At 47.1% G+C, this 12,189-nt stretch overlaps 1 protein-coding gene across 1 annotated transcript; it reads right to left on the bottom strand.

The window, feature by feature from the left end:
• Window positions 1–382: 382 nt before the first annotated feature.
• On the bottom strand, window positions 383–9,461 carry HMGN5 (high mobility group nucleosome binding domain 5). The gene is made up of 6 exons (XM_054388705.1): window positions 9,316–9,461; window positions 8,151–8,180; window positions 7,191–7,220; window positions 6,410–6,460; window positions 1,799–1,942; window positions 383–575 (listed from the first exon to the last, which is right to left on the bottom strand). The coding sequence occupies exons 1-6, from the start codon at window positions 9,328–9,330 to the stop codon at window positions 528–530; spliced, it is 318 nt and encodes a 105-aa protein (XP_054244680.1). The 5' UTR covers window positions 9,331–9,461; the 3' UTR covers window positions 383–527.
• Window positions 9,462–12,189: the final 2,728 nt, after the last annotated feature.

Below are 12,189 nucleotides of genomic sequence, written 5' to 3'. Positions count from 1 at the left end.
CTTCACCTCCTTTATAAAAGCAACCCACAGAACCACTGGAATGTTGAACATGGTTATTTTGTTTTTGAGACCTCCCCACTTTAAGAAACCATACAACACATAGAAGGGAAGAAAAAGAAAATAAAACAAAAACAACAACCAAAAAAAAATCCAAAACAAACCCCAAAAAATTATAATCTGAAGTCTTGTAAAGCATTGACTTACACAAAAAGGGACACACTGACAGAAGTCAAAAGCTACCACCACTTATTCTTTCCATGTACCATACAAACTATTACAATCACAAAATTTAAAAACAAAGATCTTCTTTTGTTGGTTTGTTTTTCTTTTCTTTTTTTTTTTTCTTTTTTTTTTTTTGTTAAGGGATTGAATTTCCCCCAAGTAACCGAGATGAAGATGTTCCATAATTAAATTCATGCTAAAAAAACCTGCATTTATAAAATAGTTGATAAAAATATTCCTCTCTGTTAACAATACAGCATGGAGGTACGGATACCAAATGATGGAGATATAGGGCAGGGTTAACATTACTCGGACTTGGCTTCCTTATCATCAGATGCTTCAGCAGCTGGTGCCTATAAAAATGGTTGGGAAATAAAAGTGTTAGTTGGAATGCTCCTTGGATTGCATTCTAACAAGCAGCAAAGAGAAATGAGTTTGTTAGAACAACGTAGATGAAAAGGCAGAGCTAGTACAGGAAAGAGCGACACCACGACATGGCAGCTGGCAGTACTAAAAATTAAATCACAGAGTAAGTATTGATTGATGATTGAGTTGATTTTGGAATGTTTAAAATGTGGTTTAGGTTAGGATTAATGCTACACTAAAGGAAGTTCAGGTCCTCATCTCCACAAGTCACAGGGAAGTGTAACAATCACACACAAACCCACGATGCTTGTCTGCTGTCCAAACTCGGGGGTAATTGGTTCTCACCTGTTCTCTATGGAAACATCTGGTTTTAAGTAAACACATCAAAATGGCAAAGCTCCTCTCAAAGAGCCTTTGAAGTACATTAGCCCTGTATTAATTTTTAGCAAAGCTCCAGAACTGGCTTTTAAAATGAAAGAATAAACGACTCATTAAGTGGATAATGATACTCAGAGCATGAGGAAATCAAAAGCAAGAGAACACAACAGGCTAGTCTGTGTCTCCAGGGGCAAAGGCAGCCTGTAGCAAACCTTGTGCTTCTACTATCAGCAAGAAATCTGCCAGCAAAAGGCCATCAGGAGGTGACCAGAGCTTGGAGCTAGTCCTAGCAAATGGCAGCTCTCAAGTGAGGAGCTGACACAGTGAGAACCTGTAAGGAAGAGGTTTGCAGATCAAGAGAGCAGACCAAGCAGAACTCGCAGACCTCGCTGCATTGTTCTGAGGAGAATTGTTTTAGAGAATTGTGTAAAACTTCAAACCAGATTTCTGGCACGGTACCAGCCCGTGCTGAGCAGAAGAGGCAATCCAGAAGGCCAGAGAGGATATGCAAAGTCAGCTCAGGGCTGGACAGCCATCTCACTGAGCTCTATTGTTCCTCAGACATTCTGCAGTACTCTTGTGCCAGCCCCAAGAGGGACTGTACAGACCACCTGTGGAAGGGCTCTCTCTCATAGCAGGAGGAGCCTGAAGGAGAACACTATTCATTCAGGCTCTCCCTGGGAGCTGCCCTGGGCGGACACTGCCCCTGGTTTGTCTGCACAGGATGGCAGTGAAACTCACCATCTTCCAACCAGGAGGATGGATCACTCCCTCCTGCAGAGTCCTCCCAATACCTCTGTTTTTATTCCCATGTTTACTGTAGCTCAAGTACCTCGTTAGTTTTGGTATCTCCATTTTCAGAGTGGTTTTCTTCTTTAGCATCCTCTTGTTTAGTTTCATCTTTGCCTTTGGCTCCCTTCTTCCCTTTTGTTGCTGCCTTTTTGTCCTCCTTTTTATCATTTGCTGCCTTTTCTTTCTGTTAAGAAAGCAGTGATATGGTAAATGTTAATTTCCACCTCATACATCGGCATTTGCAGCTTCTCAGCTGTAAAGCATCCACACAACCTGCTTCTGCACCCTACACTTCCTAGTGACACAGAGGAAAACCTTCCAAGGAGAAGTGCTTTCCTTCTCTTCCATCCTCAGTGTGCTGCTGGGAAGTGGATAATATAAAAGCAGCCATGCCTGGGGTTAAAAGAATTCCTATTTTAAATAGGCATTCAATTAAATTAGCTAAAAAATGTTGAACTGGCCTGTATTTGTGCTGTGCTGCTGAAAGGCATGCCACAGAACAAAAAGAACATGTACGACTAGGGGACATACCAGAATACTTCAGATGTGCTCTTAATGCCTATTCAGAAGTGTAACAAAGCTGTAGGCAAAGGGACCTTCCCCCTTCCCCACCAGAAATATTCCTCACTGTAGCAAACCACTTGTGTGGGAAGAGCCAAGTTGGGGGGCTCAGCAGCATCACTTCAAGACCAGCCAGAACTCTGCATTTATTGTTGAAGCGTGGCTTCTTCCATGTGGATCTGGCCAAATCCAAACAAAATTTGATGCTCCAACTTCTGCAGCGATACTTTCCCACATGGCAAGGTCAGATCTCCACCCCAATACAGTATGAGTTTTCACATCTGAGGATCTGCCTAGTGCTGCCAAGGAGTAACTGCACCAAGCAAACTGGTATAGTTCCTCGCTTGATCAACCCAGCTCCAACAAAAGGACCATAAATTACTCCTCACAGGTAAGAGAACAAAACAGGTAATTACTGTGTATTATACAGCCAGAAGATGGAGTTGTCCAGTGACTAGAAGTTACCAAAAAAAATACAATTTTTTATCTCAGCACCTCACTCCTTTGTGTTTAAAATTAAGTCACGTTAGAAACGAGCTGCTTGCTAAGGGTGAACTCTAAGGGGCAAAGCCACACAGTGACAGTGATGATTAAAAGCTCAACAAAATTACTATCAACTCCTATCACAATGGAAAGAATTTGAGACAGGGACTTGGTAGCTCTCAAATGAGTGAGGGTCTCTTTCTAACCTCCCACTCTCCAGTCTGACCTCACGGAGAGATTTCAGCCTGTCTGGGAAACTCAACAACATGGTGTCAGGATCTCCCTCCTCCTGGGTTCTTTTGGCCCTCAGCAGGCCTCTCCTCCTCTCTGGGGACTGATTTATCAGTAGGATGGAAGAGAGTCACCAGAGAAAGACAGAGAAGAGCATGCCTCCACTCACTCTTTTCCTCCTCTGTTAGCTGAGCAGTCCACCTTCAACTTTCAAGAGGCAAAAAAGATGAATAGCACAGTAAGATCAGCACCCAAGTATTGCAGTGCTGTTTGACAGCAGATTTTCAACTGCAGAACCACCACAGCACTGGTTTGCTCTGTGCCCCAACAACAGACCTCAGCAGACCTTTGAAGAGCACATAACCAGTGTAGGACTCCTCCAGCAGCACCAGAATGCTCCAAGCTCACCAGCACTAGCATGTTAGTCACTTGTTCTCTCAATTCCAGCCATGAAAGACTTTTAAAGGCTCAGGTTGTTTGAAGAAGGCTCTCTCTTTCCTTACCCCATTCAAAAAAGACAACAAAGCACCAGCAGAGCTCAAAGTATAGCTCTCTGCAGCCTGCTCTTTGCTGGTAAAGTTCCTCTCAAGAAAGTATTTGAGGGGAGTCCACAGGAACTAACTTCTACATGGCTGGATTGATCAGAGAGAAAGTGTCTGACAGCACACAGGTGAGTGTGTCTGGGACTCTCTGCTCTGAGATCCTGGGATGTCTGCTCTTTTCTCCATGGCTTCTGGGATCAACCTAACAGCTCTTCTGTAAGGGATCGGGCTCCCTTCCACAACTGAGTGAGTCCAGGAAGAAAAACATTCACAAGGACAATGTTGTTTTTCCATTTCCAGGCTTCTTCCATCCTCCCAGCTAGTTCTGAGCTAACACCACTGTATGCACCTCCCTGACTATTTTTCTATACAGATGGTAACATCATTCAGTGGTTTACCAAGTGATGAAACTTTCCTCCCAGCTCTATGCTTTTCAAAGTTTGAAAGGTGAAATCTGTTCTGACACACATACAAAAAAAAAAAAAAACCCAAAACATTTGAAGAACCTGAGGGATGTAAAGTTAAGCATTTGGAGGAAAAAAGCATTATAGATGGCTGCACAATTCTTACTACATTCCCCTTTGCATAGATATTGATCCAGTGTTAGGAACTCTGGAGAGCCAAAAATGCAGCTCAGGTCTCCTGGCTTCCAACCAGCATCTTAGAGGCAAGAGGATCAACCCTTTCCAAGTCCAACTTGGAACTGAGCAGCAGAACTGAGCCATGGATGATTCCAAAGGGAGACTGGACCATAGAGCTTGTGCAGGAAGGGACCAAACTAGGTTATGACAGTCACTTACAGTCCTTAACTTCTGAATGCTTATTGTCACAGCTTTGAAGATTTGGTTAATGCAGGTTTTGTGTATAAACCCTGAGATGTTTCCATAAAAATAAGAAGCAAGCTTGAAAAGAAGGAAACACCAACACCATGCATCACAGGTGGCTGCACTGACTTCTGCAAGGGTCACTGTGGCAGAGGGTGAACACAGGTCTTTTTAGATCCCTCAGCCAGCTGCCACTTGGGCTGGTGGAGCAACCACTTGTGGCAGGCCCTCCTCTTCCCAGGGGACCAGCCACCAGATGGAGGTGCCAACCACAGTGTGCACAGGAATGGGGAGCAGCCAAGTTCTTGGGGGCTGCTCTGTAATCTAGAAATCCAGCTGCACAACCCAAAAGCAGTGTGAAAAATTTGCTCTGATTACAGAACTGAGATGTGAGGTGCCCAAAATAACAAGAGGGGCTCTCCTTGTCCATTTCTCATGGCATCTCTGCTGCCCCATACAGGAAGCTTAAGAGGTAAGATAGTTTCAACCACCTTGAAGTCTGCTGTGCCATTTCCAGGCCTTTAATGTATAGAAAACACCTCCTGGTTCCCAGCCCATCACCCCCTCCAAAGCATCTCTTGCTCCTGCACTTTGCTCACATGACCATCCAATGGCCATCCAAAACCACCAGGTATTGGGTTTGGGAATAGGTGGTTAAAATGAACAAGTTAAAATGAACACTAAGGTTTAATCCTAAAACACTCTGAATATTTACAGATACTTCTAAAAAAAGAGCACTGCAAGAATGACTCCTGGAGTGCTTTGTGCCAGGAAAGGGAGACACAGAAATACTTCAGGGATGGCAGAACTGTCCCTTCTGAAATGGCAAACTGTTGCTCCAAAGCAAAGAGGAGTTTGAAATAGTTACTTTTTTAGCTAGGTCAGGTATGCCAATATTTTTGACATTTCCAAAAATACCCAGCTTAAGGAAACCAGTCTGTAGAAATTTATCTGTGACGATTACAATTTGATCAACTGATAACTGACTGAAAAGAGTGCCTCTGAATGGGAACAGTGTGAGAAGCTGTTAATTAAAAGCATGATTTTCAATGCCTGCTCTAATTGAATCTCTGATCTCTAGTCCAAGCATCGTTTTCCTAACAATGCATTATATGAAATTTTGGGATGGCCTTGTAAGGCAAGGAGCAAAGCCTCACCACAAGTGATTTAAGATCTGCTCAGTTTACCGCATTCCTTCACTAGGAAGCAGATACAATTCTCTTTACATCTTTCAAGTTCTTTTAACTCACATAATTCAACTTTAAATCTTAAAAGAAAATAATGAAAACCCAAAAGAGTTACTTGTGGATGGTTCTTCCCCTCAGTTATAGAATTGTTTTGGTTGGCAAAGCCCTTCAAGATCATCGAGTCCAACCATTCTCTGACTTTACCATCTGGGGCTACCCCATGTCCCTCAGCACCACATCTCTGTGTTTTTTAAACACCTCCAGGGATGGGGATTCAATCACTTCCCTGGGGAGCCCGTTAGAGTGATTTAGAACCCTTCCAGTGAAGAATTTTCTTCTAATATCCAATCTAAATCTTCCCCCACAGACATTGAGGCTGTTTCCTCTAGTCCTGTCACTTCCTGCCTGGTAGAAGAGACTGATCCCCACCTGGCTCCAACCTACTTTCAGGGAGTTGTAGAGAGCATATGAGGTCTTCCCTCAGCCTCCTTTTCTCCAGGCTAAACAATCCCAGTTTTCTCAACTGCTCCTCACAAGACTTGTGCTCTGGACCCTTCAGCAGCTTTGTTGCCCTTCTCTGGAAACACTCCTGCACCTTGATGTCCTTCCTGTAGTGAGGTGCCTAAAACTGAAGCCAATACTCAAGGTGTTGCCTCCCCAGTGCCCAGTGTAGGAGGGTAATCACTGCTCTAGTCCTGCTGCTATAGATGTTTGGTGGTTGTTTTTTTTTGTTCCTGGTTAGTTGTGGATGTTTCTGTCCTCCCTATAAACATCTTGAGAAAGTGAAGTACAACTTCAGTTCAGCAGATGTTAAACAACTTACCTTAGGTGCTGCCTTTTTGGGCTTTGGCTCCGGTTTTGGTGGAGCAGGTTTCTGGACAGAACACACAGAAGACACAGAGTCAGGGGAATGCTGTAAATCTTTCTGCTAAGTGTTGGTTAACTTCTACAGACTAGTCAGATACAAAATGGTTCTGCCTGCTTCACTCTGCAGCATAAAGGAGGAAATGTCAGGCAGGTCAGTACGTTTGTTATCCAAACCCTCTTTTCCTCATGTGTGTCATGGTAGTTATGGTACAGGTGCTGATAGTAGCAGTAAGTGGGTCATTACTGTGTCTGGGTGTTACTGAAGGCAGGGGAATGTCAAAAATGGAAGATTAACATCTGAACATAACTCTATCAAATAAACAGCTTAACTTTCCCTAAAATTAAATATTTTCTTCTTTAAATAGCAACTTGGCTGTTACAACATGGCTTAAAATGGTGCTGGGTGCACTACACCATAGAAAAGGATCCCAAGAGCCTGTTTCAGGCTGTGGCTTTGGGCTGAACCGTACCCCATGACACAGATTTATACCCTCTAGGTCTCAGTTTACCCAGGATCAATGGGCAAATAACAGGCCTGAGGAGAGAGCAGGTAATTCACACAGAGCTATGGAGAAGACCAACAGACAACAAATGAATCTTGAGATCTCAAGTATTCCTTGACTCTTGAGACTCGTGTGGTCAGTCTGAAAGCTAATTCACACAGATGTTTCTCTCCAACTGTCACCTACAACGTGGCATCCCATGTGTTGCAGTACTAAAAGCATAAAGATACTTACAGCAGATAGCCTAGCTGACCTTCTCTTTGGCTGCATAAAGAAAGAGGTGTCACTACAATTCACAACATATAAAGCAGTGTTTACTCAGAACTCCAACCCAGAACACGTCATGGAGCCCCATGCACATTCTAGCATTTATGAAATCCAGGGTGGTGGACTTGATGATTCCTAAAAGTCCCTTCCAACTTGAGATATTCTATGGAACTACAGGCAGTATGGAGATGAATTCCCTAAAGTGCAGTTTTGTTCAAGAGTTCTCACTCTCTGCAATGGCCCTTTTACCCCACTGAGAGGATAAGTGATAAAGTTCCTCTGCTTCCAGGAGTTGTGCCATTAGGCTCTGCTATGTGTAAGGCTGAACAGGGACATATTCCCACTGGAAATGACAGAACTTGGCTCTCAGAATCCCAGCATGGTGGGCTCTGGAAGGGACCTCTGGGGATCATCTAGTTCATCTTCCCTGCTAAAGTCAGGTTACCCACAGCAGGTTGCCCAGGACTGCAAAGTCCAGGCAGGAGACTCCACAACATCTCTGCACAGCCTTGTCCAGGGCTCTGTCACCCTCACAGGAAAGAATCTTGTCTTCAGATGGAACCTCCTGGGTTCCAGTTTGTGCCCACTGTTCCTTGTGCTGTCTCTGGGCACCATTGAGAAGAGCCTGGTCCCATCCTCCTGACCCCCACCCTTTACCATTGGTAAGCACGATAAGACTCCCTTTCAGTCTCCTTCTGTCCAGGCCAAACAGCGCCAGGTTTCTTTCCTTGTCAGAGAGATGCACCAGTGTCCTCTGCTGGACTCTCTCTCAGCCTATCATGGCACTCAGCACCCACCTAGGCCTAAGGAATGGAGCTGGGTCCTCCAAAACCATGCACAGGCCCTCAGCCTGCACCCACCCCCAGGAACTGGAGGCCTCATAATTTATGTGAAGCACCAAATTCTTGGAGCAGAAGCAGCTCCTACCTCCTCCTTTGCCTCGCCTTCAGCTGGAGCCTGCAAAGAAAGCAAGAAAGCGAGAAACCAAGGTGAGAAGGCGCCATCAGCACCCTTCCCCCCACCCCGACCACCAGCTCGATGGCGGCCTGGCGAACTACAACTCCCACAATGCTCCGGGGCCCGCGGAGGCAACGTCACCACGTCGAGGCGTCGCCTCGTTTAAAAAATTCCCGCCAAATTACCTGCCACAACAAGGTCGTCCTCAACCCCGCGCAAGGACAATGTCGGCGACATGCTTCGTGTCGCAGACGCCCGCGGGGCTTCGGCCTCGCCCCCGCCGCTCCACAATGTCCGCGGGTCCGGGGGGCGGCGGGGGCGAGGCCGAAGCCCCGCGGGCGACTGACGAGCGGCCTCAGAGCCCTGGGGCGCCGGGTTCGAGGCTGGCGGACGCGGGAGGGGAAGGGGGGGGGGGGGTCCGGTGGGGCCCCGCTGAGGTAAAGTTACTAATTATGGTGGTGAAATTCCCTTCCCCGCTTTCCTTCAAGGCCAGTTTCAAATTCTGCGCCGCCTAATGGCACCAAATTACCATTGCACAACCATCTGGTATGACAAGAAGTGGGAGAGGAGGAGAAAAAAAAAAAAAAAAAAAAGAAAGGAGAACAAAGGCAAACGCAGGAGAAAAGAGCCACCGTTTAAACCCAAATCCTCCCAAGGAATAGCCCGATCCGCCTTAAAATGTTGCCGGAGGTGATTGGGAAGGTTGAGGCCGTTCGGCGGCGGGGTTTTGGGCGCTGAGCGAGCGGCAGAGCCTTCGGTGCCTAGCGCTGCCTGGCTGTGTTCTCCATAGGGGCAGCAGCAGCACTATGGCTGTTTGTAATCCAGCATGGAGAATACACTGCTCAGCCCTTCTCCTTGCAAACAAAACAGCCCGAAGTGAACTCACAGCTTTTTTTCCCCCCCACACGACTCTTTTAGCCCGCGCCGAGCAGCCCCAACACGCCCCAGCCCCTCTCCCTCCGGTCCCAGCTCCGCTTTTAGGACATACACAAAAAATTAAAAATGCAGAAAAAACTCCACATAACACACGCGCGCGCAAAAAAAATTTTCCACAGCTCCTTCCGCAAATGCTGCCTTCATCTCTCCCCTTCGTTCCCCGTCTGTCTCCCCTCTTATTTTTTTTTTTTGTACTTACCTTTCTTTTGGGCATAGTTGCACCTTAATAGTTGATTGCAAAATAGATAGAGAGATAGGTATAAAAAATAAATGGAACCACCAAAAAAACTGTTTCAACCGTTCTGCAAAATTGCAATTTCAAAAAAAAAGGGAAAAAAAAAAGAAAATATGTTTAAGGGACCAAGAGTTAATTGCAGCAGAAACTGAACAAAAAAAAATCCCCCCCTCTTTATTGCAAACAGTCAAATACACCAACACGCAACCAAACTGCATGAATGGGGAGCGCCAGATGGGCCCAGCCGCCGAGTGACGGCCGCCGCGCCCAATGGCAGCGCGGGCAGCGGCCCGGGAGGCGGGGAGCGGGGCAGAGGGGGGCGGGGCGCGGCCGTAGAGCCGGAGACGCTCGCAGGCGGAGGGACGGCGGCTTTACGCTGTCTGCGCAGCCCCGGCAGCCTAAAGTGCGCGGTGAATACGGCGCCGCCGCGGCCCCAGTGCGGCCCCGCGACGGGCGGGCAGGCAGGGCGCGCAAGCGAGGCGGAACAGCGGTGGCGGCAGCAGCAGCATCACCACCCCACCACCACCAGCTTTCGGCCCTCCGCTTCTGTCCTCCGCTTCTGCCAGCGTCTCTGCGCACGTCTGCGGCTGTAGATCCCCCGCTCCTCTCCCGCCTCTTTCCCCGCGTTCCCCCCAGAGGCCGGGAAATAAACTTCCCCGAAAGTTACCACAGGCCGAAGGACGACAACATGGCCGCCTTGGCGGCTTTGGGCCTCCCGCCGCGCAGGGCGGCGGGGGACCGCGGCCTGGCAGCCGAGGGCGGTCGGCGGTAGAGGCCGTGGGCCGGGGAGGAGGGGCCGGGCCGGCCAGCGGCCGCTGTCGCGTCTCGCCATTGGGGTACCTGTTGGAAAGGGCCATCAGACCCCCACGGTATCTGAGCCCGCGGAAGGGCGTGCGGCCTTTGTCCGCCCCGGCCCCACGGGGTGAAAGCGGGGTGACCGTGGGATATAATGGCTTCTGGGGCTGGGAAACAGCCAGGCAGGGATTTTCACAACCATTTTTAGCTCGTAAGTTGCCTTTTGGTCTGTCACAGCTCAGCTGGGCTGTGTGAGATGTTTCCTGGAGTGGGGCCTATGATACTAGGTAGTCTGTGAGGTGAAGTCTCAGACCTCTGCATGGATGAAGGAAGATTTTTCAATGTTTCCATCTTAACCACAAAATCTGGCAGTGTTTTTCACACTTTTTGTATTTCTTTGGGGAAAGCACAAGGCTGTGTTAATACCAACTTCAGGACCCAAGCACTTTGCAAATGAGACTTAAAACAGGAGCTGCCACTCTTAAGTGTGACTGTTGCTGCCAAAAGCCAGACAAATTTCTCAAAAAAAGCTACAATAAAGGAGATTTCTGCAATCTTCATAGACCGCTTGTTTCATTAGTACTTAAACCCACAAAGTTTTACACATCATCTAAATTGGCTGTGAGTTTCTTTGCTCAGAATAAGCATCAATATTTTCAACACTATCATTTCACATAATACTATAATATTCACCATTAAACTTTGGGTTTTTTTTTTCTAGACTAAAATCCTCATCAATCCCATGATGTCCCAGGCCTTACATTCTAAACCTTTTATCGTTCTTAGGCTGCTCCAGACTCTCCTCAGCGTTCCATTCTTAGGTCTATATCCAATAATCAGGCTAATTAGGTAACTTATCCCAGCACTGCATTTGCTGACTCTGCAATAGCATCACCACATTGGTTCAGATCTGTTTTATGATCCTCTGTAATCCCTGGATCTCTTTCAGTGCTGCTCTTGGAGCAGCTGTTTCTCCTCTTGACAAATCCATGGTGACTTTGATTTCTCACTTTTTATGCCACTTCAACCATGTGGGGTTTTTTTTGTTGTTGAGACACACTTATCATTCAAAACCATACATGACTAGCCTCCTAAATACCATGGAGTGCATTTTCCAACATGTGTAAATAGAATGTGTTCCTGTGTAGAACCACTAAGGTTGGAAAAGACCTCCAAGATCATCGAGTCCAACTGTTAGCCTAACTCTGCCAAGTCCATCACTTCACCACATCCCTGAGCACCACATCTACATGTTTTCTGGACACTTCCAGGGATGGTGACTCCACCACTTTGCTGAGCAGCCTGTTTCAGGCTTAGCCATTCTTTCAATGAAGAAATTGTTCCTCATATTTGATCTAAACATCCTCTGGTACAGCTTGAGGCCATTTCCTCTCACCCTGCTGCTTATTACCTGGGAGAAGAGACCAACCCCCACCTCACTATAGCCTCCTCTCAGGGAGTTTAGAGAGCAAGAAGGTCTCCCCTGAACCTTCTTTATTTCCAGGCTAAACAACCCCAGTTCCCTCAGCCACTCCTCACAAGAAGTGCTCTAGACCCTTCACTAACTTTGTTCCTCTTCTCTGGATGTGCTCCAGCACCTGAATGTCCTTCTTGTAGTGATATGCCAGTATTTGAGGTGCAGCCTCAGTAGTGGGGCTATTGACAGAATCACAGAATGGCTTGAACTGCAAGGCATACACATCACCCAGCCTGGATTTGTGCTTGGGATTGCCCCTACCCAGGTGCAGGACCTTGCACTATTCCTTGCTGAACTTTGTGAGGTTGGCATGGGCCTACCTCTGCATCCCTTCTGCCAGTGGGTCAGCTGCACTGGGCAGCTTGGCATCAGCAGCAAACTTTCTGAGAGTGCCTCAATCCCACTGTCCATGTGCTGACCAAGAGGTTAAACAGCACTGGTCCAAGCACTGACCCAAGGGACTGCACTCATCACAGGTCTCCATTTAGACACTGAGCCATTGATTGCAATGCTTTGAGGGCAGCCATCCAGCCAATTCCTTATCCACCAGTAGTCCATCCATGAAA

Source organism: Indicator indicator, chromosome 17, assembly GCF_027791375.1.
Source record: "Indicator indicator isolate 239-I01 chromosome 17, UM_Iind_1.1, whole genome shotgun sequence".
Lineage (NCBI taxonomy): Eukaryota > Metazoa > Chordata > Aves > Piciformes > Indicatoridae > Indicator > Indicator indicator.
This window is presented reverse-complemented; position numbering and strand designations above follow the sequence as displayed.

Excerpts from the sequence above, each read along its gene's own strand:
- HMGN5 (XM_054388705.1), bottom strand. Across the intron at positions 7,221-8,150 it reads AAGGCGAGGCAAAGGAGGAG|CCAAAGAGAAGGTCAGCTAG; the intron begins GTAGGAGCTGCT and ends TTCTTTATGCAG. Across the intron at positions 576-1,798 it reads GAGATACCAAAACTAACGAG|GCACCAGCTGCTGAAGCATC; the intron begins GTACTTGAGCTA and ends CCATTTTTATAG.